Source organism: Lindgomyces ingoldianus, assembly GCF_010093535.1.
Source record: "Lindgomyces ingoldianus strain ATCC 200398 unplaced genomic scaffold BDR25scaffold_7, whole genome shotgun sequence".
NCBI lineage: Eukaryota > Fungi > Ascomycota > Dothideomycetes > Pleosporales > Lindgomycetaceae > Lindgomyces > Lindgomyces ingoldianus.
The window spans coordinates 1384881-1410487 of record NW_022985168.1 but is presented as its reverse complement, the minus strand read 5'-3'; the positions used below and the strand labels follow the sequence as shown (position 1 = coordinate 1410487).

At 48.1% G+C, this 25607-nt stretch overlaps 9 protein-coding genes across 9 annotated transcripts in view; 6 read left to right on the top strand and 3 right to left on the bottom strand.

Moving 5' to 3' along the window:
- Positions 1-1117, top strand: part of BDR25DRAFT_385855 (uncharacterized protein) — a 2210-nt gene extending 1093 nt beyond the window's left edge. Inside the window, exon 2 of the mRNA XM_033697964.1 lies at positions 1-1117. This exon is cut by the window's left edge and continues 668 nt beyond it. Within this exon, the coding sequence (XP_033551173.1) occupies positions 1-772 (772 nt within the window). The 3' untranslated portion in view covers positions 773-1117.
- A 57-nt stretch (positions 1118-1174) lies between these two features.
- On the bottom strand, positions 1175-3145 carry BDR25DRAFT_392053 (glycosyltransferase family 22 protein; the record flags this gene model as incomplete). The annotated part of the gene is made up of 4 exons (XM_033698181.1): positions 2731-3145; positions 2284-2666; positions 2098-2225; positions 1175-2041 (listed from the first exon to the last, which is right to left on the bottom strand). Coding segments are annotated over exons 1-4 (1485 nt in total), but the record flags the coding sequence as incomplete, so codon positions are not given.
- A 675-nt stretch (positions 3146-3820) lies between these two features.
- On the top strand, positions 3821-5025 carry BDR25DRAFT_301725 (E3 ubiquitin ligase SCF complex, Skp subunit). Its single transcript, XM_033689640.1, has 3 exons — positions 3821-4177; positions 4317-4487; positions 4543-5025. Exons 1-3 carry the CDS (start codon positions 4013-4015, stop codon positions 4717-4719), a joined length of 513 nt encoding a protein of 170 aa, XP_033551171.1. The 5' UTR covers positions 3821-4012; the 3' UTR covers positions 4720-5025.
- Positions 5026-6996: 1971 nt separating this feature from the next.
- On the top strand, positions 6997-8662 carry BDR25DRAFT_311676 (uncharacterized protein; the record flags this gene model as incomplete). Its single annotated transcript, XM_033691249.1, has 6 exons — positions 6997-7018; positions 7104-7634; positions 7684-7902; positions 8166-8194; positions 8256-8305; positions 8641-8662. The coding sequence occupies 6 exons, from the start codon at positions 6997-6999 to the stop codon at positions 8660-8662; spliced, it is 873 nt and encodes a 290-aa protein (XP_033551170.1).
- A 3820-nt stretch (positions 8663-12482) lies between these two features.
- On the bottom strand, positions 12483-15947 carry BDR25DRAFT_332417 (GPI ethanolamine phosphate transferas-like protein 2; the record flags this gene model as incomplete). The annotated part of the gene is made up of 9 exons (XM_033692748.1): positions 12483-13069; positions 13132-13239; positions 13321-13880; positions 14001-14275; positions 14391-14620; positions 14689-15071; positions 15126-15253; positions 15322-15613; positions 15691-15947. 9 exons carry the CDS (start codon positions 15945-15947, stop codon positions 12483-12485), a joined length of 2820 nt encoding a protein of 939 aa, XP_033551169.1.
- Positions 15948-16325: 378 nt separating this feature from the next.
- Positions 16326-17408, top strand: BDR25DRAFT_301723 (uncharacterized protein). The gene is made up of 2 exons (XM_033689639.1): positions 16326-16780; positions 16978-17408. Exons 1-2 carry the CDS (start codon positions 16463-16465, stop codon positions 17137-17139), a joined length of 480 nt encoding a protein of 159 aa, XP_033551168.1. The 5' UTR covers positions 16326-16462; the 3' UTR covers positions 17140-17408.
- Positions 17105-20973, bottom strand: BDR25DRAFT_120960 (ARM repeat-containing protein). Its single transcript, XM_033683705.1, has 8 exons — positions 20898-20973; positions 20378-20653; positions 20277-20325; positions 19953-20230; positions 19735-19906; positions 19345-19687; positions 17437-19282; positions 17105-17363 (listed from the first exon to the last, which is right to left on the bottom strand). The coding sequence occupies exons 2-8, from the start codon at positions 20620-20622 to the stop codon at positions 17204-17206; spliced, it is 3093 nt and encodes a 1030-aa protein (XP_033551167.1). The 5' UTR covers positions 20623-20653; positions 20898-20973; the 3' UTR covers positions 17105-17203.
- A 392-nt stretch (positions 20974-21365) lies between these two features.
- Positions 21366-23787, top strand: BDR25DRAFT_340839 (putative Xaa-Pro aminopeptidase P). Its single transcript, XM_033693542.1, has 4 exons — positions 21366-21600; positions 21658-21717; positions 21773-22268; positions 22319-23787. The coding sequence occupies exons 1-4, from the start codon at positions 21396-21398 to the stop codon at positions 23538-23540; spliced, it is 1983 nt and encodes a 660-aa protein (XP_033551166.1). The 5' UTR covers positions 21366-21395; the 3' UTR covers positions 23541-23787.
- Positions 23788-23920: 133 nt separating this feature from the next.
- On the top strand, positions 23921-25496 carry BDR25DRAFT_301721 (vitamin B6 biosynthesis protein). The gene is made up of 3 exons (XM_033689638.1): positions 23921-24281; positions 24351-24533; positions 24642-25496. The coding sequence occupies exons 1-3, from the start codon at positions 24153-24155 to the stop codon at positions 25251-25253; spliced, it is 924 nt and encodes a 307-aa protein (XP_033551165.1). The 5' UTR covers positions 23921-24152; the 3' UTR covers positions 25254-25496.
- The last annotated feature ends 111 nt before the right edge of the window (positions 25497-25607 follow it).

The following is a 25607-nucleotide window of genomic DNA, read 5'->3' as shown; positions in this document are numbered from 1 at the left end:
AACACCAACCACCCACATCTACCCAGTCTTCAGCCTGGTTCCCCTCCTCCCCACCTCCACCGAACTCCCCGCCCTCACCACCCTCCTAACCACTCTCACCACCCCCTCCTTCACTCCCTCCACCTGGACCTTCACAGCCGGTTACTTCAACATGACACCGTCCTTCCGGCGGCTCCTGCTCGCCACCAAACCCCTCCACGGCACCGTACTCACCGCGCACCCATTCGCGAACGGATTCTTCGGATCCGCAGGTGTTAGCGGGATGTTGCCGGATGCATACACGCATTTATCGAAGATGTTTTTGCGGAAGGTGAGATTTGCAGGGTTGGAAGAGAGGATTGAGTTGAGGGAGTGGAGGAAAGGGAAGGTGGGGGAGAAGGGAGGGTGGACGTACCACGCCAAGGGCCTTTGGATATGCTTTCCTTCTGTGTCTTCCTCACCCTCCGCCATGGCCTCTCTCCGCAGCAGAACCAAGAAGCTAGAAGAAAATCCAGATGCGGGTGCCCAGGGACATATCGAAGACGCGCCAAGTATAACAGTCGTAGGCTCTTCAAACTACACAAAACGCTCCTACCAACTCGATCTGGAAGCTAATGTCATCATCGCAACCTCTGATCCCGGCCTTCGAAAGAGGCTTGGGGAAGAGGTAAATTGGCTCAGCGAATATTCAACCAAAGTCGATGAAGCTGAGTTTGAGAAGCCGGAGCGGAAGGTAAGCGTTGGGGTGCGACTGAGTATGTGGATTGTTAGGGTTTTGGGAGGAGCTTTGTAGATAGAGATTATTTGTTGGTATTGTACAGCACACGGAAGGGAGCGGGAGAGCGTTTAACAGCATTTGTGAAAATATTAGGGTTGTACTAGTAACTAGTAGACAGGACTGAGCTGAGCTGAGATGTTCCCGAACAGCTCGTACATCAAATTATTGTTTAGAGATTATCTCATCAAATTAGCAAAGAGGGTATCATAACGAAAAGCGCACCCAGATCTCACGTATTCCCATCTCCACAACACCCGACCATTTCCAACTCAAATCCAAGAAACGCCCGTCTAAAATCCCTCGCTCAAACGTATAACCCTTCTCTTGTCTATCTTATTACCCCAATCAAACTACGTCCCCCTCCCCCAACACTCCCTCCCCACCCTCCAAACCACTAAACCCCTGTCCCCCACCACCCTTCCCAGCGTCTTCCATACTCCATCCTCGTCAAAGTCCATGTCATCCAGATTCAAATGACGCCCGTAACTCCATACCTCTTCCAACTCGATACCCTCCTTCCCCTCCGGCAGTTTATACGGATTGAGAAAGTAGGCCGACCGAGGCGCGACGAGATACACCGCCTTCGTATCCATATATGGGAGTTTCCGGGTTCGACAACGAGGTAGGACGGATTGGAGTTCTGATAGCATTTGCGGACCAGGCATACCCATGAGATCGCGGGTGGTGAGTTCCTCGTTTTTGCCGTTCAGCAGCCATATCGGGGGACTATAAGTTTTCCACCAGAAAACGTGAGAGACGCTGTCGTTCGTCCTAGCGATGTAGTTCTGAACAGGGACAATGCCACCTTGGTGGTAGATGCCCATGAGAGCGCCGAGTGCAATATTAAAGATTATCCAACACGATATCCAAAGCTTCGCGTGTGGTGGCTTCGGGAGGCGGATCGACGCGAGGATAAGGGGGACGGCAGGTATAAGGAAACGCGCTTCTTGGTGAGGAAAAAGACTGAGGAGTGCAATGCCAGATATGGCGGAGACAAGGGCGGGGTTTAAATGTGGGCGGCGGAGAAAGAGAAGGAGAGGGAAGGCTGGGCCGAGGAGCTGTGGTAGGTTTACGAGAAAGTGCTGGTAGAGAGGATGGATGCCATGTTGAGCAAGATTAGCGGATTTGGAGTTGTATTTGAAATTGTTGAGGGGTGTGATGACAGGGTGGTGTAAGAGACTCGAGAAATGGAATTCCCCAGGGGTATAGAATCCAGTGTCAACGCTAATAGCAACGAACGCGGTGAAGAGGGCGAAGATGGCGATGAATACGAGAGAGAACGGCCTGTTATGACGCGTTAGTGGCGTTCGTATCATGAAGGCGGGGGGGGCTGAACTCACTTGCGTCGAAAATGAGGTAGGAGGCTGAACGAGGGGACGAGGAGAAAAGCAGGAAACGTGATCCTATTGAATACTCCCACGACGACTAAGAAGCCCAGGAGTGAGGATGCTAGAACGCCAGAGCGCTTCTATGAAGGTGTCAGTGCATATATCCAGGCAGAGCCACATTCTTAGCTCAACACATACCCTATCTTCCACAATCCTTTGTATGAGCACCAAGCTCCAGCTCACAATGAGCGTCTCCAAGCTGTTCGAGAACGTATGCGTCTGGAAAGTCCACGTGACGTATGACGAAGCTATCAGAGGCACAACGACGCGTCGTGCGCGCGGCGACTGCACAAGCTCTTGTATTGCCCAGTCTTCCAGCACGACGCTCAGCGTGAGCATCAACACGCGCAACGTCCAGTATACGACCGACGGAGGCACTTCATCGTACCCAAAGCCTTCCCAGAGCCAGCGCAGGAGGTACATCGGAGATCCATAGGCGAGCCATAGCGGGAAGGAGCTGCGGATGGGATGTGCGGAAGTGAATTCCCATGTTTCGTGAACGGGGTAGGAAAAGACGCGTCCTGCACACACGATCCTGTTAGCTGCTTCAAGAGGAGAAGAATACGAAGTACGGGGGGAAATTACCAGCGATGACCTCGGGGCCCTGAAAGTTCTCGTCGGGATGGAGATAGCTCGGCGACATCGCAAAGTAGATGCGCACCAAGATTAGCAGAAAATAAGTTCTCCGCCACATGCTGCCTGCAGGAGAAAATCAACTTCAGTGCAGGAGAGATCGAGGGCGGGCATGGTCGTTGTTGGCCCGGTTCTTCTTTTTGGCAATGTTCGACCACCAAGCTTTATAGCCTGGCCTTTGGCAAGCGTGATCAAACACCCACTACCAGTCGGTGGTGGTGCTACGGCCACGTCTGCATGGAGGAAAGGGGTAAAGGGCAGTGCTGATTCACCGCGTTTCAACAGCGGGAAGATGGGATAACGTTCGTAACGTTTTGAAGAGAAAAAGGCCAGAAATAGACGCCATTTGTTTGATTGCTTGGTAAGCTCGATATACCCGCAAACGACACCTGGATACTTGCCGCCTCGGATGAGTTTCAAGGCTGAGACTTGGCACATTGGGATGTCACGTGCCTGGATAGCAACTTCCCCGAGCAGCTTTTTCAATGTATCACTTTTTAACGAGTCAACAGAACAGTTACATGCTGCAGATACAGTAGTAAGCCCTTGGTTGTAGGGCATTCGAGTTTTAGGTCTAGGTCATAGTAATGGTGGGTGAAGATGAAGAGGAACGATTCTCTCCCAACGATGGAATGGAATTACTTGTTCAGAGGTGTTGGAAGCGAAAATGGTGGTGATGGGGGCCGCTGACTTCTAGTAGCTTCCGCACGGCATTGATTCAGGAAGATTTGGAACCCGGAAGAGTACTGTAGTATTTCCGGCTTTGTTGGTTTGGCTTGATGAATCCCATGGTTCAGGCCAGACATTGTCCCGTTTAGATAGGATAGGGTGTCGCACAAAGAAGTCAAAGGAAATTTTCGAGGGCAGCAACGAACGATTACAGACAGATTGTGCCTGCTGTCGTCGTGAACTGTGCTCGGTGAAGTCACGCAGAGGAAGCAGGGGGAAACGAGGCGCAGAGGACGGCAGCCTTGCGCTAAGCTTCCTTGGGTGCTGGGGCCTGACTTCGCCCTCGATGTCAAGAGCGGGCACAGGCTTGCGGCAACAACTTCGCTGCCTCCTACCCAACTCACCAACGAGGAAACCACAACCCCAGGACCTCATATAAAGCCGCCCCACGCTGCCTTCCTGCCCACTCTTCTCTACGACACTCTCAACATCCGACTCCGCATCCTCAACTACAAAGTAACTTTATCCGCGCACAGCTTCAACCCCGCAGCTCCACCTCGTCGAAATGGCTTCCTCATCTGCGACCGAGGCGAAGAACTTCGTGATGCTCACAACCTCCGACAATGCCGACATCAAAGTCGAGCGCGAAGTTGCCGAGCGCTCCATCTTGATCAAGAACTTGCTCGAGGATCTCGGTGGAGAATCTGGCGAGGCCATCCCCATCCCAAATGTAAGTATTTTACCCCGCTGCCCACTCTCAGTAGCTCTTTCCCTGCCTACCTGCCTACCTGCCTACCGGCCTTCCTACCTGCCCGTCTACCTTTCTGCCCGCCAGCAAATACTGTGTGCTACTCCCTAACCCCCATCAGGTGAACGAGGCTGTTATGAAGAAGGTCCTTGAGTGGTGCGAGCAACACCGAAAGGACCCACCGGCTTCCCAGGATGATGACTCCGACAGCCGAAAGAAGTCAACAGACATCGATGAGTGGGATCAGAAGTTCATGCAAGTTGATCAAGAGATGCTGTTTGAGATCATCCTCGTATGTTTTCCCTCCTCATTTTACTGCTCCTATCAAGTTCTAACGGCTGCAACAGGCCGCCAACTACCTCGACATTAAGGCCCTTCTTGATGTTGGCTGCAAGACTGTCGCCAATATGATCAAGGGCAAGTCACCGGACGAGATCCGAAAAACATTCAACATCCAGAATGACTTCACCCCTGAAGAGGAGGACCAGATCCGACGCGAGAATGAGTGGGCCGAGGACCGCTAAGCGCTCCATCGCTCGTCCGCCTCATCGCTATCCACACACACGATACTTGTATGACTCTGGACACGGCTCTATTCTATCAGTACGTTACGTACGTCATAATGACGGAATGGTCTTTTGCGGTCGGTGTTCGGGGGTTCTCTCTTTGGGTTTCCAGTAATTCATTCATGGCATGGTTCTGGCAAGCTTTTTGCCTGGGAGCTGGCACTGAGAGCGACTAACCCTAACAGCAGCGGACTCGAAAGAACACACAAAGGAATTTCTGTGTTTTAGTCCCAACTAGTTTCTCAATCAAAATTTCAAACCCATCTCTTTTATTTGTGTTCAATGTGTCTATTTAATTCTGATTCTAATGGCAATTCCCTGCTCATTATTCACAAGCATAGGTGAGTCTTCTCGCCCTCCAGCTAATAAGGCAATTTGACGCAACGCAGGCTCTTCCGTAGATCCCTTCAGCCAACGGAGACAGTTGCCATTGACACCTTTCCAAATCCAAGCTTCCTCAACGCCGAAGTTGTTGCAAACATCCGCGGAAAATTCTACGCCTCGGAATGGCTGCCTAGTTTTTTTTCAAATATCGTATTCTCGGTGACCAATCTTGGAAGGGGAGCTGCGGGGCGGACCGGTCTTTCCTTAAGCCCACATTCGTCAAGCAATGCCACATTCTTTGTTTCTCTCTTCTTTCTTCTTGACTGCGACCTCTGTTGGCTTTCTACTAGCCAATTCTAATCTAGACTGGTAATGTGTTTTTCTTTCTGTCCACGGATCACTGTCCTGGGACCCTTAGCCTCCCACTTGCACTATGCATGGTTTTACAGATGCATCATAGACCATGGACACATAATGAACCCCGGCGATTCAATTAAGAGATATCGACCGTGTCCAGCGCGTATTCTTCGCAGTCTCATTCTTGTCGCCGTATCTGATGATTTGCCCTTTAAGAAAGAGGTATGCGACATCCAGCAAGGTGACCTCTCCACTGCTCCACAAGCTCAAGCTTGATAAGTTTTCAGCCATGTGTGATCAAGGCTGCATGACTAGTGGTGAGTCATTGCAGCTTCTCGCAAATACTGACTTGCTGAGACAGTACCGCGTCTCCTTAGAGTGCCATCGAATCGAGGTGGCTGCTTTGCTTTCCACTTCTTCTCTATATCTTAAAGTTGCTTTCCAAGTCTCTTTGACCCATTCCATTCTTAACTTTACGTTCCATCAAATCAAGTCTTTCAGAATTGCTGTGAGGTTATCCTACGCTACGATTCTCGCTATGTTCGAGTTTCTTTCCTACGGCATGCAATCATTGACGAACAAATACAACCTCGATCATCTAGCCCAAGCTCCATGCTGTTAGATTCAGGGAGCCAAATGACTTCGCACGCTACTTCTAGCAAGGAAGACGAGCTGGAAATCACGATGCTCCCTGTTGCACCCGTCCTCCGATGAAGTCCTTCCTCCCTTCATGCGATCTTTAACCATACGGCAGGCACCAAATCCGAATCAATTCTCTCTGGTATTCTACTAGAGGGACTGGTATCCTGATTCGTCGTCGCTGTCCGGCTTGTAGGAGTAGTAGTGGAACCCAGGTGTACTTGGAATCTCTCTTTCTTTGCCTTATTTTCTACCAACTTGTGTAGTACCACAATGAGCATGAATATTGGAATTGAGGGCAAGAATGAAAAAGGGGATAAGTCGCCGTGAAAGGTGAACCCGAATACTAGGTCAAATCGGAGAGAACTCATACCTAAATGATTTTACTTCTCGAGGGACGAACTTTGCAATCCCCATCCAGAACTTGTCCGGCTTTAACCCTATGACTGATCCCTTCTCTAGTCATTCTTCAATCGACAACGGGATGCAGCAAGGACGGATAGGCCGCGGAATACTCACTTGTTCGACGCCCATTGAGAGTAACTGAGCTCTCCTCTGAGCACAATCCATCCTAATCGCTGCTAGATGATCATCATTATACCTTCGCCCGTGAGGAAAATCACCATAAGCAGCAAGAAAACAACACAGAAAAAAACACAGAAAACAACACAGAAAACACGCCAATACGCGTCTCGCGCTATATATGACGTCTTTGCCTCCGTTTGGCGGTCAAGGGGAGATGACTTAACAGATAGAAACAAACACTACCCTCTACAACAACGAAACACTCTACCTCAGCGCCCCCACGCTCTCTAATGCCCTCGACGCCCTCGACCTCAGTCTCGTACAGGCCTCCCACTACTATCATCTTTATTTCATCGATCCCCGTGACGCTTCGTGCGAGAGAGCGGCAAGATGAAGAAACTTAAGTGCAAGGGTACGTCTCGTCCCACATCCTTCTTCAATCATCACTATTCACTCGATTTTACCGACCCTTTGTATTCAGCTACCAACAAAGTTAGCTTCGCGCCTGTTCAGAAAGTCCAAGTCCACCGACCAGGACACTGGTAACAGCACTGACGACGATGTTCCGCCTGTGCCTCCGCCTACACCGGTTTCAACATTCCCACCAGCTCCTCTAGTACCGTCATTCTCGCGAGCGCCAGTCCCGCCATTCTCACCAGCTCCTATCTCGTCATTCCCGCAAACTCCTCTCCCGTCATTCCCCCAAGTGCCCCCAGTCACGTCAATCCCGCGAGCTCCTCTAGTTCCGCCAGCCGCATTCGCCAACTACGTCGATGACATCACTCCGATTTCTCCGCTCCGTATCGTCAAGAAGAAGCCGTCGCTATTCCTCAGAGACCCAACAGACGAGGATGTGACCACAGAAGTCAACAAACCACTTCCACCAATCCCAGTCAAAGCAGTCAAGAAGAAGCGTTCCCTCTTCTCCCTCAAATCACACAAGAACCTTCGTGCCGCAGCCGACACCCAAGACAAAATCCCACCCGTCCCTCCGCTCCCATCATGGGTAGCCGGTCAGAAGGATAAGTGTTTGTTCCTCTTTTCTCGTCTCTCTATTAAGCAATGCTAACCACAAAGCGCGTCCGGCTCCATCGATCCCCGCACTCCGTCATCTGCCGACTGGCCCGCCGCCTCCCAGGCCAAACCGGCCCGTGTCCGTCGAGATCCCCACTGCTGCTGAAATGCAGCAACTCGCCGCTCTCGCTGCCGCCCGGCCACTGTCGCGTGCTGCTGCTGTCGGGCCGCCCGTCTTTGATAGGCCGGGAGGTTGGGTCACGGACCCTTCCAAAAATCAAGGTACGTTGCCAGAACGCTCTGCACGTCATGCCCTGTCTGCCACCCTCGAGTTGCCTGCGCCTGTTGATGTTTGGATGAAAAGAGGCGGTCGGGGAGGCTGTGCAGGGTTGGTCTATAGGGACCCTGTAGGATTCGTCAGGTTCGCGGCTGATTTATGATGGGGGTTGGGGAGTTGGAGAGGGGAGAGAGGGATTTGGGGAAGGAGGGGTTGATTGGGTCGGGTTTACTCTGTTTTTTTAGGGCTTTGTACACTACTTTTGAAGGGGCTGCCTCTCCGGGCAGAATTAGGAATGTATCTTGTATAGTAGTGAGGCTCTTACAACGAGTTATGCATCTACGTGCTGAAGTTTTAGATTGAACACAAAGTGCCTGGGGTCTTGCTAGATTCTTGCGTGAGAAAATGGTATGTTGAATTCTGCAAGAAGGTAACCAAGTTTTGTGCATGTATTTTGAAAGCAATAATTTGTTTCGTCTTTTAAAAATGGTAGAAGAATCAGCAGCACTTTTCTACGCAAAGTGTTAAGTACTTTCTTGCTAGGATGTCAGAACAGACCAACGCTCTCAACCGAACGAAACGAAACGAAACGTAGTAATTGACGGACGTCAACGTCTCACTTTCCTGCTACGTTTGTACAGCCTGGGCGACTTAGCTGTCTGTTTTGCTGCTAAACTAAAACACACTAAAATTCTTATACTTTTTAACATTTTATCTTACTTACTGCTGTTAACATTTTATAGTATAGTAACTAGCTACTTCTAGATAAAGTTTATAAGCTTAATTAAGTTGCTCTTTATAACTTAATAACATAGCTAATTCTTTTATAATTAAAGCGCCTTAATAGTAGCCTTAGAAAGAGAACCTTTATTAATTGTAACTATACGCTAGCCTTTACTAAAGGCTCTCTTGCAGTTGCAGCTAGTAGAGGGTATAGCAAGGAAGTTAAGGGCAATTTTAAACAGCATAGGATACTATTTTTAACCTACTTTAAGCTACTAAGTAAGAAGGCTAGCTTATAAAAAATAGCTATTTTTTACTTTAGCATCTTAAAAGTCTTTTACATAAGTGTTAAAGTATTACTATAACTCTATTATTTTCTAAGCTTTTTTATAACTTTAGGCTCTAGTAAGAAGAGAAGTGTTAACTATAAGAGCTTTTTAGTAATAAAAGTTATAAAAGCTTATTACTAAAAGCTTTTACTAAAAAAGATTTATATTAACTTTCTTATCTTCTTTAGCATTAATGTAATGCTAGAAAATAACCTTTATTAAGGTCTCTGCCTTCTAGTACTAGGATTAGTAATAACACTAGTAGTCTTTAAACTAGAGTATATAAAGTTATAAGTTAAGTATAGTAGTAATTACTAAGTAAAAGATAAAAAAATTAATAACTATTTTTTAAAAATATGTGTTAATTTTTTTAAGTCTAAAGAAAACACTGTTTTTAAAGTAACTATTATTAGACTTAAAAAAAAGTTTTTTCTTTATCTACAACAGCTTATTATATAGCACTTGCATATTAATAATAGATATCTATAAAGAACTATGCTTACTGTTACTCTCTAGCTATTTTATTATTTAATAAAAAACTTTAAAGAACTTAGTAAAGTGTTTAACTTTTTTTTAGTTTTTTTTACTAATAATCTTTTAAAAAGCTATATTACTAGGTATATTAGAGTTCTTAGTGTTGTTATCTATGCTGCGCTACTTTTAGATAAACTTAGTAATTAGATCTTTAAGCTCTAGGCACTGTACAAGCATTAGATATACAGAATGCTAGCAGACGCTACTGTCTTATATTAAATTAAGTGTGCTAAAGCTCTAGAGCTTATTCTCTTCTCTTAAAGATAATTATATAGCTATAAAGGCCTTCTAGTGTTTATATAATAAAAGGATAGTATTAATAAAGTTATGTAGCTTACTAACAACTTTATATTTATAATAAAGCTTAAACTAATCTTAGAGAGCTACGTTTATAAAAGCAGCTTTAAATTATAATAATCTTTTGCTATAAATAACTGCCTTTAGCACTAATTAAATTATGTAGCCTGTACAGCATATACAGTGCTCTCTATTAAGGTTAACTCTAAGATATTTAGCTAAAGTGTTAATAGTAGAGTTGTTATTATTAAATGTGTTATTAGTAATAAAATAACTAAATTTTAACATAATTTTATAATTCTAAATAATTTTAAAGATAGCCTACGCTTAGTTAGCCCCTATATAGTTGCTATAAAGGTTATAGAAGCTAATAAGTAAGTTTTATTATTAATAATTAACATTTATAAAGTAAAAGTTAGTTATTGTTTATTATTAGTTTTCTAAGCTAAGACACTAAAATAGCCTCTTTAAGGTTTTACTAAACTTACTAAAAAAGTAAGCTACTACTTTAAAAAAAAAAGGTAGTTTAGTAAAGTTTATATATTAACACTTAATACTACTTTTAACTTAGCTAATTTTAATATTATTTAAATCTTCTTTTTTTAGCGTGTTAACTTTTACTTTATATATAATAATATTATTACATCTAAGCTTAAGATAGTAGCAAGAAGATCTAGTTAGTTTTAAGTAAAAAAGCCTTAAAGTTTAGCTAAGAATGCTGTTATAAATAATATATTATAAAGTATAACTTAGTCTACTAACAACCTCTGCAATAACTTCTCTTACTAAGGATTATAAGAAGCAACTTAGGCTAAGCCTACTACTGTAGCAGCTGTTGCTGCCTAAGGATTAAGTAGAGCATAAAAAGAATTAGGTAAAAAACTTTTATTACTACTAATATTAATTCTATGCTTTTTTTTAAAATAGTAGCTAATATAGCTATAGCTATTAACTATTTTAGTAGCAGCATAATTACCTTTGCAATAGCAGAGTTAGCAGAGCTAGAGCTTTACCCTTAAGCCTTCTCTAGTGTACAGTAAGTTAGCTCTATAGTTCTACACTGCTAACACCTTTCTGTTACCTTAGAGCTAAGAAGAGTGTTTTATGTAGTAACCTAGCTCCTTTGCTTTTAGCTTTTTACTAGCAAGCTATATATTATTCTACTTTATTAAAAACATAACTTCTAGATTAAGAAAAGAATCTCTAAGGTGTTCTTTTATATAAAAATTATATACAGAAGCTAAAAAGCTATTATAGAATAAAAACTTTAATAATAATAATTATAACTTTTCTAAGCAACAGAAATAAGTGTAATAAATTATATTACTACTCTAGGTTAACTAAGAGCTCTAAGAGCTCTGTAACTAGCTAGTGCTCTACATAAAAGCTTGTTAACTAAGGAAATTACGCATAGTTAACATAATATTAAGATATAGAAAGATTTAGTAGTGTTAATTTAAGTAAGAAATGCTGCACCTAGGTTATTAGGTAATCTTACCCCCTAATTAATAACTAGCTTATTAAAAAACTTGTCTAACAGTGCTACAGGTCCCTACCTATTAATGTCTAAGCTAATAAGTAATCTTTACCTAAAAGTTAAGCTTTTAAGACGCAGTACAGTCTGCAGCTATAACTTACAAGACAAAACAAAACGTACAAGGACTATACTACGTTTGCTACGGCTCACGTGACAGTACTGAGACGAAAAGTATGAAACGTAATTCGTACGGTTGAGAGCGTTGGAACAGACAACATACTTCTAGACTCTTACTAAAGAATCTATATAAGTTATATTATCCACTCAAACCTTTTGCTATCCTTCAAACTCCTTTACAAGCCCTTCTCTACCGCCGTTTTTAACCCGTTAAATCACGTCTAGCTTGTTCAAGTTCACGTAGTATTGTATCTAAACTGTCTTGCATTCTGTAGCTAAAGAACTACCCAGTCTACCTGCCACTCTCAGCCACGTTACCGTGCACCCAAGACCACGTAGCTATGCCTTCAGCTTGGTTGATAAAACAACACAAGGCTCCAAATACCTATTTCGTGGAATACAATATGCAGCTGGTAATGAAGGTACTACGCCGTGATCTCCGTTCCGCACTAGTCGCTAGCATCTTCTTCGGTATTCTCACGATGGGGTATTTAATCTTTGGCAATGGTAAGTAGACCTAGAGATACTGAGGCTTGAACTGTATTATGGAGTGTCGCCGACCCAATACATTTCAAGCACGTGTGACACGGTATGCTCTGGGATCCCGGGCTAATAGCATGGAAGAGTTGGGGAAAAAATCTTCGGTTGATCATCTCTATGACTAGTGGGAATCTTAACGCTTATGTAAACTACAAGGTTCAGCTGTTTTTAAGGTAGTAAATTTGTAAGTAAGAAATACTTTTACTAGGTAGAAGCTTTCAGCCTTTTTGGAAAAGGCTCAAGATAAACGTACACCTTCTTACCTATAGTTAGACGTATACTCTATATACATGTAGTACCAGCTAAGTACTAAAACGTTTGGAAAGGGTATTGGTTTTGAATCCTCCTTTTCGGGTCCAACACGGCCCCTATCTTCTGCTGGCGACGGCACATCGACTATTAGAGACACGGGAATTGCTTGCAATACGGAGTTTAAGGCCTTCCCCTGTCTCTCTCTTACCACTCGCTCTCTTACACCCTTCCACCTCCCTTTTGCCCTCCCTTAATTTCACCAACTCCCTACCCACCAAACCACCCCCCCAACCCCTACACTAACCCCTAAATGAAACGCCACCCCCCAAGCCATCGCATACAAAAACTTCGGACTAAACACTGTCCATATAAACAAATGACTCCTTAATGCTGTACAAGCCGCCATAACCGCCACAACGGCCCCCACTGTAAAAAGCGACAGTCCCGCTACATGCTGTCTAAAAACGCCTCCATCTTGCCTACTCCTTTTAGCATGCTTGTCTTTGTCAATCAGCGTTTCAAGATACTCCCGCTCGGCAACAACCCACCCCTTCGTCTCCTCTGCGATCTCTTTCGCGTCCAGGACTTTTGCAGCGGTACCGCCGCTGCGGGTGTAGCCACCGAGGAGAAGGATGCCGGCTATGCTCCAGTATATTGGGCCGGCCCAATTGGAGACGAAGACTAGAAAGCCGACGGCGGAGATGGCGTAGCCCGAGATGCCATTGTAAGAGTTTGAGAGGTCGATTGAGGAGATGGCGTTGGTGTTGCCGAGGGCGAAGAAGGAGGTTTGGGTTAGGAGGATGGTGGTTAGAGTTGTGGCGAGGGGAGGAAGGTCGAGGAGGGCTGTAGATGGGTTAAAGGGGGGTAGGGATTGAGGGGACCGACAGGAGGGTGGGGTTGCTCACTTAGGAAGAATAGCTGCATTCTGAATAGTAGGTAGAGCGGGATGTTTTGCGCACGTGTTTGGGTTATTAGGAAAAGGGACAGCAGGTCGAAAAGCGCGGGAGCGAAGTCTATATGGAAAATTAGCATCCCATATCCACACCAATAAATACCACAGCATCATGCCATGTTAAAAGGAAATGAAAACTTACCACCACCACCACCACTTACCCCCTCCTTCCCTTTCCCCTTCCCCATCCCTCTCCTTCCCCTCGAGCGTCTCCACTCCGAAATCCCAATCCAACTCGCACTAAGCGCAATCCCAACAAACACCATCCTCGCAACACCCACCAAACTCAAATCCTCTACAAATCCCAAAACACCGGCCGTAATCCCTTGTACCAGCTCCGGGGCATCTCTAGCCGTAAACGCAAGCTTAAACATAAACGCCGTAATTCCAAGAGGCAGCACCGCTAATGTCCCCATGAATCGTTCTTTATCAGTGTCCTCGCCGGTTGCGGGGGGGCTGTCTCCATCTGAGATCGTCCGCGCTACGTGTCGGGATAGGCGGATGGTGATGTCCATGTATGTCGCGCCGATAAGACTCCAAAGTACGAGTGAGTTGGAACCTCGCAGGAACGGCGAGTGCACAATGTCCGGTGCGCCGGCGTATTTTTGGCCAGTTTGGTTCCAGCGTCGGATTATTCGGTGTAAGAAAAGGAGCATTATGGCGGGATGGAAGAGGAATTTGGGAAACCATTGTTTGCGGGATCTGTGGGGATTGTTAATGAGACGTTGAAAGGGGTAGTGTGTATAAGACGAGAGATGTGGTTGGGGATTTAGAATAGGGAGAGAGATAGGCAACAAAGTTAGTGAGAGGCGATTGACGTACTCAGTAATGAAAAGATACAAGAACCAAGCCGAAGTAGTCCAGTACCAGAAATGATGTTCTTCCTCGACATACGAAGATGCAAACATTAATACACCATAGAGAATGAGAGTGAAGGAATAAAATATTCCGGTTGAGGAGATCATAGAGAGGGTTGGTAAGAGCGTCGCAAATGTAAGCCCGAAGGATAAAAGCGAAATCGACGTGCCGAGGATGAGGCGTGAAACATCGTAATTCGAGGCGGTGCTAGACATTACGTCCTGGGCGGCACGGAGGAACTGTTTCCATATCAAATCAGCACCCAGATCCGTCTCAATTCCCCACATCTTTCCAGTGAAGCAGTAGGTTGCATGGCCCATGTGGGTAATTAACGGGGATTAAAGCCAGGCTTACATAGTAAATCTGATCCACTCTCAACTTAGGATGAATTGTCGCGACCGTCTCCATGATCTGCACAACGCCCTGCCATCTACACGCTAAATTCTCCCCACTGCTCAACTCGCCTGCACACTCCGTCTCGATATCTCGAACTTTGTCGTCGAAGTTTAGACTTGGGAATGTGGCTTCTACGATCCTTTTCACCTGCCTGGCATTTCGTAGGAGGAGTTGGATGCGATCGGAGCCTGTGTCAAGTCAACGTCAACGTCACCCTTCCATGCTTGGGGTCTAGGGGGGTGCAGTGGAAGCATACCGTCGTCCCAGAAGTAAAGAAAGTCTTCAATGAAAACACCCAGATTGTTCCTCGGGACTGGAAATCCTAGTAGTCCTGCGAGCGTGGGGGCAATATCGCTCTGCTCAACCTTCTTATAAAATTCCATCCCACCTTCTCCCTTGCCGTCTACTGGACTCTTTCTATCCATGAATTCCGTAATCTTCTTTAATTTGGAAGACATGAAGACTAATGCAGGTGAAGTCTCCCCGGGTGCGGAGCCTCCGTGATTTCCACCGTCATTCATCCCGTGGTCTCCACAGAGGACAAAGAGCGTATTAGAAAGATGGTCTTCGTTTTCGATTGCGTCGTATATCTGACGGACGATGCCGTCCATTTCGACTTGTTTAGGGATCATATTGGGGCTGACTTGCCATCAGCATTCACACGCCGTATAAGCTGAAAGTACGTGGGACAACCTTTTAGGGCCAGCCTTATGCCCAATATGGTCAAGACCCAAATAATGCAGAATCATCGCATTCCAATCACCATTCAGCAATTCTTCAGGAACATGCCGGGTCACATTAGTATCGACTTCCGTAAAATCCTACTCAAAATCAACTTGTATTCAAAGAGCTCCCCCACAGCAGAGGGGGAGGGCAGGTATCTACATACCGAAACAAAAAAACTACTTGTCCCATCCGCGCGTTCAAAGAAGCCGGGAAACAGCTTTAACCAAGTATCATCGCCATACATGACCAAGTTCCCACCTTCCTTTGCCTTCAGCTGCGCAAGCCAGGTGTCCTGGGTAGCAAGCGTGGAAGTGGTGTCGCTCTCGGCGAAGTTGAGGATGACGTCAAGGAAGGAGGGGATGCTGCCCGTTGTCATGGCTTTGACGCGGGGCATGGTAATTGTAGGCGAGGTTGCATGCGCTGTAAATGGGATTGCGGAGCCGTCTCGGATTAAGCTGATGATGCATCAGCACTCTCCTCCTTCTCGCCTCCTTTACAGAGTCTGGAAGCCATGTGTGGATTTATTTCATACCTCTGAACAAACGTCATACCACTCTCCCTGCCAAACACAAAATCACTCCTCAACGCATCGACAACCATGAACACCAGCCGATCAAACTGCGGCTCTGGCGTCTTAGTCCAGCGAAACTTTTCCTCCCAGCCCAGCGCTTCAAATGTCGCGAGTCCGGGCATGAAAGGCTTGTATGGGAAGAAGCCCGTTGCGAAGACCAGTATCGCGACTGGTATTAGAAAGTTTGCCAGAGCGAGGAGCAGCGTTTGGCGACCCATTGTGAGTGGTTCGTAGAGTGGGAAGTTGGGATTAGGGTTGAGAATTGGGAATTGAGGAGTGTGGATTGAGGGTTAAAAGTTGAGAAATTGGTGGTGGTGAGGGTGAGTTCATGGAGGGTAGGTTGACATGATTGAGTTAGAGTAGCGAGAGAAAAGGTGTTACTATAGTGTCACGCTGTGCATACTCCTTACTCAAGTAGCAAAAGCCCTTCCGAGGCGTGAAGGTCAAGACACGAAACCTGCAGTCGCGACCCCCATTCGCCAAGAGCCCAGGGTCCAAGCTTTAGTCCAATTTAGGCCTAGCGCAAACGCGACTCAGATAACCAATGACATCAGCATGGGCAACACTACCGGCATCCCTCTCTCACCGTTCACAATCCTCAACACTAACCCCTCCCTGAAATCCTTCCTCGTCGGGTCTAGCCATCGTTCCCCGGATCTGCCTTGTGTGTCACCTCAATCCTTCCTAATCCTCTTCCGAGTCCTTCCTCCACACCCATCACTCCCACTAAATCATGGCTTTCATCCTGCCCGGTCTCCGCAGAGGCCTGCTCCTCTCCACTCCCCTCATCCTATCCACCCCTCTCCTCCTCCGGCAAAACAACTCGATATTACTGTGCGATTCGCCAGACCCGCTTACCAAGATAACATCCGATCTAAAGTCTCGTTACATGAGCAATGCGCGACCAACTGCCGCCTCTACGGGGCGACCAAATCCGAATGTAAGGCAGATTAGTCTGGGAAGCATACTAGGGGTGTTGGGGGGATTGGGTGTTAGTGTTTTTAGCAGACCACTAGCGGTGTTGATTGGGTTGGGTGTTGTGTTTGTGCAGGTATGTAGCTGGGTGGAGACAATCCATCGGCGTCATTGTCATTGCACAGGTGTCGTTGCTACATATTCCATTCCATGCCCAAGCTCTAGCTCCGTCTCCGTCTATTCCCGTCTACCTGCTTGCCATGCTACCCACCATCAATCCATGCAGTTGTCGTATACAAGTGAAAAGAAAGGAGATCTGAAAATGTCGTGCAGTTCCTCGAATCCCGCGGCATCCATATAATACCCTACTCTTATATCCAGCGCCGATTCGACAACACAAACGTTCGGTCTTTGGTGCAGGATAATGTGGCGTTTAAGTTGTCGTTTGGGATCACGTTTGCGCTGGCTGCGTTCGCTGAGTTCAAGGACTACTGACTATAGGATCTCTACCGAAGACGGAATGATGAGGAGATAGTTCGAAGGGTAGAGGGGTTGCGATCTAGTACCCATGCGCTGGACTCGGGGCAGGGTGCACACCTTGCGCAAATCTATGGCCTGGATGCATCATCTGCGGGGGCGTAAATTGCATCTGGATCTGCTTGCACTTCGCCCAGAAGTCTTTGACCGTTTCCTTGAACGCTGTGGAGGCGCGGGCATTTCTGTACATAATTAGGCCAGCCGTTCTGTGCTCATATTGTAACTACAAAGACAACAAAGCAAAAACATACGAACCTCATAAGCCCTTCAACATACTTCCGCACCATCTCCTGAGTTGTTGGATCCTCCTTGACACGAATTATGAGAGGCTGTTCCGCTATGGCGTTCGTGATATATGTCCGCGCATTCCGGTCGGACTGAATGATCTTCCGCAATGGTGCGATAATTTGATCCAGACTGGATCCATCAACCTCACCACATACGTTGAATATCAACGCCGACGTAACCGCCTGCCCAAAATGATTCACAATATCCTGGCCCGTCGTTTGGTGTGCATTCTTCGTATTTCCGCTCAGCTCAAATATATCTTTCCAGAGGGACGCGGCTGCGCGTTTAGGTAGAACCTCAGGGGACTTGATACATTCGATTGAGAAGTCGAACATGCCCTTCAGAACACCTGCTGGAACCGTCGATAGGATTGCCGCGTTTGTGCTGATGAACTTTTGTATCACCTCGGTACAGCCAACCGAGATTTCAGGGTCGTTGGAAGGATGTTGGAGACTTTGCATGATGGTAAGGATGTAGTGGAGGAGGCGCTGTGCCTGGACCTGATACTCTTCCGATTTGTCTGATTTATGGGATGAGATGAAACAACACGCCGTCTCAAGAACATATGGCAGTCTCGGAGTCTGCATATTCGTTTTCGCGATGAAGTCGATGAATGCGGATGGCGGGAGCACAAAAGGCCCAGGTACTGTTTCTTTGAGTCCGACGCGTAGGACATCGCAGGCTGCCTCGATGACCTCAGAGTTGGAGATGAATACCTGAGTGAGATAGTTTACGAAGTTGATGATTTGATTTTGGATTTGTTTGCCTGGGCCTTGTGTCCAGTATTGGGAAGGGTTGTGCTCAGATTCGAGGTCAATGACTTCTTCATCGGATGCTTGGAGGGACTTGCCGATGCAGGCGAGGCATTTTAGCGTTGTGAGAGCGAGGACTTGGCCCTGCTCTGGATCGTTACCCTCCTTCATGACGTTGATTGCTTGCATGGCGTCGTGTGTGATGTATTGAAAGAGTTGCTGCACACCGGGCTGTCGCTTGTCGTCTGAATCTTGGGCTTGTACTATCGCAGCAATACCTTCTAATACTTTGCTCTTCGTGAACTCTTCGGCCGTTTGATAGCCGAGAAACTGTTCATACATTTGGAAAAAAGAGGTCAGCTCGCCTGTAAGTGACTTTCGGCACTCGGAGCATAGTGAGGCAAATGACTTCGCTGCGCTATGTGCGAGAGCCGGTTGCGCCAAAGCACTGAGAAGGAACGGCAAAACTTGAGGAAGGAACTCAGGTTTTCGAAGAAAGAAGCTGTTGAAGGCAGCAACCATTTCGACAGCAGTTCGACGTGTGATAGCAGGAATTTCTGCATTCCCAGCCATAACAGTGAAGAGAGGTTGCTCAAACAATCGCCGCACCCGCGCATCGGCCGGTTCTGCTAGAGCCTCGGAAATAGCGTTCAAGCAGAACATGCCTGCTTCAAGCTCCAGCCAGTTGCCCGCTTCCAGGGCCCGCAGCGTAAAGTCAAGGAACTGGTCTAGCACAGTTTCTCGAAGGACTTCGAAGGCCTCCTGCACAATATCTCGGACATCAACGCGGAACACCTTGAAGGTCTTCTTCTCGTCTGAATGCCAAGACTTGGTGATAGCTGCTGGAGGGAAGGTGATCTTTTGGAAGAACTCAGATATCGCCAAGAAGACATTGGCCCTCGCCTTTTCTGTCCATGCTGGCTTGGCGTCTTCCTCGGTGAACTGGAAGAGTTCCTCTGCGATAGTGCTGACGTAATTGTTCCAGAAGTCAAGCACAACTGGGGCGACATCGTCTTCAACACCGACCGGGTCGGGGTACTTAAGTAATTCGTGTAAGACAGCTGCGACATGTTAGTTCAATTCTTCAAGTTTAGCTCAGTATAATTACGTAGCTCCCACTTACACATGACTTGCTGGTGATGAGTGATATCTGGTTCCCGGTATAGGATTCTTGCGTTGAGCAGGATTTGTCCATATGCCACAATGATCCTTGCAAGGGAGACTGTTTCCGCATCGAGATTCTTCAAGATGTCCATCCCCCAGGGACTCATTATCGCTGACCAGAGCATCTCTTGCTGCTTCGGTTCGAAGAAATTTGGATAGTTTTCTAGCACTTCCGCAACAAGTTCCATGGCGTCATCAACGTGGTATTCGAGGCAGGCTAATGCTAGCTCGGTCACTGATCGAAGGTATTGGAGCTTTCCTGGCACTTCTTTAAACTCTGACTGAGCATAGAAGATCCACCCCTGGGCGATATTAGCTTTCTGTCTACTTCTACCCACTGAATACTTACAATGAAGCATTTTAAAGAGGAACCACAAATCTTCTCACCAAGTTGCAGGTAGTTGTCGTAATCCGGATCCTTGATAGGTGTTGAGAGGTATTTAATACCCCGTCCGAAAGACACCTGAAGAAGGACTTCGATGCTTTCAGCGTTTGGGATCATCCGTTCATGAGGGCTACGGCTATGAAGCGTTAGATTCGCTAGCAGTCCGACGGGCCACAACTTACTCCGGAACGTTTGCAATCTTCTTCGCTTCATCAGCTAGGTCCATTCCAAATTCGAGCAGACAAAGGAGTTGATCATCTGAAAGCGCTGGCAGTATGTCCCACGTTGACGGCTGGTTGCCGAGGGCATCATCCAACACAGGCTGTTGCTGAGCAAATGAGACTGCCAAACTCCGAATTGACATAGTCCATACTGATATTGGTTTGCAGAAGTATTGTGCAAGTGTTGAACATAATTTTCGGGTGGCTATGGACAACTTGGCATGTGAAACGAGATGGTGCTGGGGTCGTGAGCTAAATCTCCTCGAAAAAGGATGCTTGACATACAATAAGTTTGGAGAGGAGTTGCTGCGAAGCCTCTTCGTTTAGCCCGGTACTAGGGAACCTATTAGAATGAGTAATTGCGAGTAAAAGATAGCTAAACCCACGAGTCGGCATTTAGCTTGATGGTGAAGGTTAGAGCGCCAAAGAAGCGGACATTCTCATCACTGCTGTGCAACAAGGCATCACCAATATCCCACCCTTGGGGAGACCGCTGAAGCACCCGTAATGTAGCCTCGATCTCAGACACTCTTTTAGCATGGCCGGGGTCGTATAGTGTCTTCACGAGCCCTTCGATCTCTTCAAAGCTTAGGGGAAAAGCTTGGGGTGGGGGCACAGAGCCGTCAGTCATGGCGACGACCTGGTTCTGAAATGATCTGGTTCTTGAACTTGAGTCAGTAGACCGGGCTGATGCTGCAGGGAAGCCGAGTGCATGATATACAAAGCTCTGCTCTAGTGCTATTTTCAAGAGATTTGGAGTGTCTGGGAGTGTGAGGTCGATCGAGGACATTGAAAGGGCCATCTCGAGGGGGGTGAGGAGCAAAAGGGTAGTTCAAAAGGACCCAGAGGATGAAGAAGAGGATTAAGAGTGCGAATGGTAAGAAAAGCAGGCTGTGGCCAACTTACCTTCTGGAAGGTGTTGTGGTGGCCTCTTGAAAGGCGAGGTCTCTGCGGGGTTAGCAGCAATAAAGCATTCCCTCGCGCGCTGTCTACTGGCTGCAGAGAAAGGACTAGGTACTCAGGATGAGGCGCAGGGCGTCGTTTCGTCCCTGCAAGAATTTGCTTGGGCTTTGCTCCGATACAGTTGCATCTACGTGCCACGGCACTCAAGCGAACGGTGAGGCAAGGCGGGGCGAAACGAGGGCATATTCACTGAATTTGGTCCGATTGCTGTGTTGGGGCAACCCATGCTCCTGAAGGATTCATCTTGTCGCAGGTGGTGTTGGTTTGGCGAATGGCCTGGTGATAGCTTGGCGGGAGCGAAGCACGTGACTTCTGTACTGGGATGCGCTAATCGCGGTCGGGGCCGGCCAACCGTGGAAGCGACTGTCAGCCTTGGAAGCAGCCATCGCGGGGTGCGTGCAGCGGCATCGACTTGGACACCAGCAGGCCAATCCCCAATTCATGCTCGCTGGGCGCTTTCTTCTGCGCTCCCACGCAAAATCAGCAGCTTGGTCATATGTAGTCCCCCGCGCGCGAGCAGTCTTCTTGAGAGCATTCCACCTCTCGCCCGCCGCCTGTACTGCTGTCGATATGGAGAAAGTGAACACGACCGCGCGACTCGCCGAGCTTCGCAAGCTCATGAAGGACCGCCAGGTCGACATCTACAGTGCGCACAATCGCATTTTTGTTTCTTAAACGAGAAGGCACGCTAACCAAGAAACAGTGGTGCCCTCTGAAGACAGCCACCAGTCCGAGTACATTGCGCCCTGCGACGGCCGCAGAGGTCAGATACCTATCAATTGCCGCTTGCAACAGCGTGTCTTACTGAAGCGCTGCAGAATTTATATGTGGCTTCTCTGGCTCAGCCGGCTATGCCGTCATCACGCACGAAAAGGCGGCACTGTCGACCGACGGGCGCTACTTCAACCAAGCCGAGAAACAGCTCGACAGCAACTGGGAGCTCCTCAAACAAGGCCTACAGGATGTTCCGACAATCTCAGAATGGACGGCAGATCAGGTCGAAGAGGGTAAGGTCGTCGGGGTCGACCCCCGCATTGTGACTGCCGCCGACGCGCGCAAGCTCGGCGATAAGATTAAGAAGAAAGGCGGAAAGTACAAAGCCATTAGCGAGAATCTCATCGACCTAGTATGGGGAGAGGAGAGGCCACCTCGGCCATGCGAACCAGTCCGGGTGCAGCCGTTGGAGTACTCGGGCAAGAGCTTCCAGGACAAGCTGGAGGATGTGAGGAAAGAGCTGGAGAAGCGGAAGAGCGTGGGCTTCGTGGTTTCGATGCTGGACGAGGTTGCCTGGCTCTATAACCTGCGTGGCAGCGAGTAGGCGTAACATTTTCTGCTCGGCTGACTATAGAACTAACAGCTTGCAGCATCCCATACAATCCTGTTTTCTTCTCGTACGCTGTGGTCACGCCCAAGGCGGCTAGCCTTTATGTCGATGAAAGCAAGCTTAGCCAGGCGGTCAGGGACCATCTCGGAGAAGCCGTTACAATCAGGCCCTACGATAGCATCTTTGAAGATGTTGCTGCACTGAGTGCTAAGTCGCAGCAAACCAACGACGAATCAGGCGAGAATCCGAAATATTTGACCTCGACAAGGGCGTCGTGGGCACTGAACCAGGCTCTTGGTGGTCCGGAGCGTGTTGACGAAGTGCGAAGTCCCGTTGGTGATGCCAAGGCTATCAAGAACGAGACCGAGCTCGAAGGCATGAGGCAATGCCACATCCGCGATGGAGCCGCACTGACCGAGTACTTCGCCTGGCTGGAAGACCAACTCGTCAACAAGGGGGCGACGCTAAACGAGGTAGATGGTGCCAATATGCTGGAAGCAATGCGGAAGAAGCACGACCGTTTTGTAGGACTATCCTTCGACACCATCTCGTCCACTGGGCCCAATGCCGCCGTGATTCACTACAAGCCAGAGAAGGGTGCATGCTCCATAATTGATCCAAAGGCAATCTACCTCTGCGATTCGGGCGCGCAATATCTGGATGGGACAACAGATACTACTCGCACCCTACACTTTGGCAAGCCCACCGACATGGAGAAGAAGGCCTACACTCTTGTGCTAAAAGGAAATATAGCCCTCGAGCGTGTTCGATTCCCCAAAGGTACAACGGGGTTTGCGTTGGACACGCTGGCTCGGCAATTTCTTTGGGCCGAAGGACTCGATTATCGGCACGGCACCGGCCATGGTGTCGGCTCATTCCTCAACGTTCACGAGGGACCAATTGGCATCGGCACCCGCGTGCAATACTCTGAAGTATCATTATCGGCGGGCAATGTCATCTCCGACGAGCCGGGATACTACGAGGACGGCAACTTCGGCATCCGCATCGAGAACATGGTCATGGTGAAAGAGGTGGAGACGAAGCACAAGTTCGGAGAAAAACCGTACCTGGGCTTTGAGCGTGTCACGATGACCCCACACTGCCGTAATCTAATAGATGATAGGCTGCTAACAGAAGACGAGAAGAAGTTCATTGACGAGTACCACCAGGAGGTGTTCGAAAAGACAAGCAAGTACTTTGAGAATGACAGTCTCACTATGGCATGGCTGAAGCGAGAGACTGCGCCGTACCAAAAGACGTGATTTTCTTGCTCGATGTCTCTCGTAACCATTATTGGGGTAGGTCCCGTCGGTAGGCACATTAGCATTAGCATCTGCAGAGCTGTTTATCATGGCGGTTAGGTCCAGCATTGGCGGCTAAGCGGCTCGTTGTCAATTGTATACATCATCAACTGCATTGATACCCTGTCTTTAGGCCCTTCAAAGGCTGTTCGACCACGGAAAACCACAGTCGTGATTGCCTTGTCACTCACCCATCGTCGGGGCTGACTAACAGATTGCGGCAATTCACGGGCCGGATGATCAAGGCGATGCCAAATCAGGGCTAGCGTAGCCTCAATGGCGGGGTGAGTCTAGCCCCGCGACATGCCGGTGTCGGGGTTCGCGGACACGCGGGTTGCATCGAAAAATTATTGCAATGGCGCCCTACACGCTCAGGTTGGACGCTCCATTTCTGATCTGATCTGAGTCACGCTCTTGGGTTATAATTTTTACCTCACTCTCTTCTCCCCGTGGTGCATAATCTTCTCCTTCACTCTCTCGACTTCCTTTGAACCCACCTTCACTTTCTCTTTGTCTGTCCACCACAACTTAGGAGCGGTAGTTGAGAAAAAGGCCTGGAAACGCTATTCTACAATGGCTACTGAACTCCCCACCACCAATGGCACCGGCGCACAGGATGGCGAGACGAACTTTGCGGTCAAGGCCGGATTGGCAAGGATGTTAAAGGGAGGGGTCATTATGGATGTTGTGAATGCCGAGCAGGTGCTTCTTTCCCCCTGACATATTTGTAGCACAAATCCAAAGAACAGGCGAGAAGCTAATGTGAAGCAGGCACGTATAGCAGAAGAAGCCGGCGCTTCTGCCGTCATGGCACTCGAGCGCGTACCTGCGGACATTCGCGCCCAGGGCGGCGTAGCACGCATGAGCGATCCCAAAATGATAAAGGAGATCATGGAGTCGGTCACCATTCCCGTCATGGCGAAGGCGAGAATTGGCCACTTTGTCGAGTGCCAGGTGCGCTTTCCTTATCCGTCACACCCTAGTCCCAAACCCCAAACAAGATACGCATGCATACAACGCAGACGCAAAATAAGATATCCGGCTCACATCCCCGGCGACTAGATCCTCGAAGCCCTCGGCGTAGACTATATCGACGAATCCGAAGTCCTCACCCCCGCCGACGCTATCCACCACGTCTCCAAACACTCGTTCCGCGCACCCTTCGTCTGTGGTTGTCGCAATCTTGGCGAAGCCCTACGCCGCATCTCCGAAGGCGCAGCTATGATCAGAACTAAAGGTGAAGCTGGAACCGGCGACGTCATCGAAGCCGTCCGCCACATGCGCACCGTCAACGCTGAAATCTCTCGTGCAAAAGGCATGTCTGAGGAAGAACTGCGCGTCTATGCCAAGGAAATCGGGGCCCCGTATGACTTGCTCAAGGAAACCGCAAAGTTGGGGAGACTGCCCGTGGTTAATTTCGCCGCCGGGGGTGTTGCTACGCCCGCTGATGCGGCGTTGATGATGCAGTTGGGTTGTGATGGCGTGTTTGTTGGCTCAGGCATTTTCAAGTCCGGTGATGCGGCGAAGAGGGCGAAAGCCATTGTGCAGGCGGTTACACACTATAAGGACCCAAAGGTGTTAATGGAGGTTAGTATGGATTTGGGCGAGGCTATGGTTGGCATTAATACAAGCAGTATGCAGGAAGGGGAGCGGCTTGCTAAGAGGGGGTGGTAAGACAGAGCTAAACCGAGGTAAGAGCCCTCGGTGTGGAAGTGTGCATAATTGTTTATACGGTTCTGGCGTTTCGGGGTGGAAATCTGTACAAGCGATGATGGGCGGTCCAGCTTGAGATTGGATGGAACGCAACGGGGTCTCAACACCTCGTTTCTCCTGCAAAATCTAGCATATGAGTACATTCAAGAAGACTTCATGGAAATGCAAAATAGAATATAGCGCTCTAATCTAAGCTACTCTCCTCTTCAGCATCCAATTATCGTCTTTAGCATAAAAAGGCCATTGCTATCTCAACTCTGCTTACCTCCGACCTCCCTTCAATACAGCCTTAGAACTCGTAATATTCAATAGTTT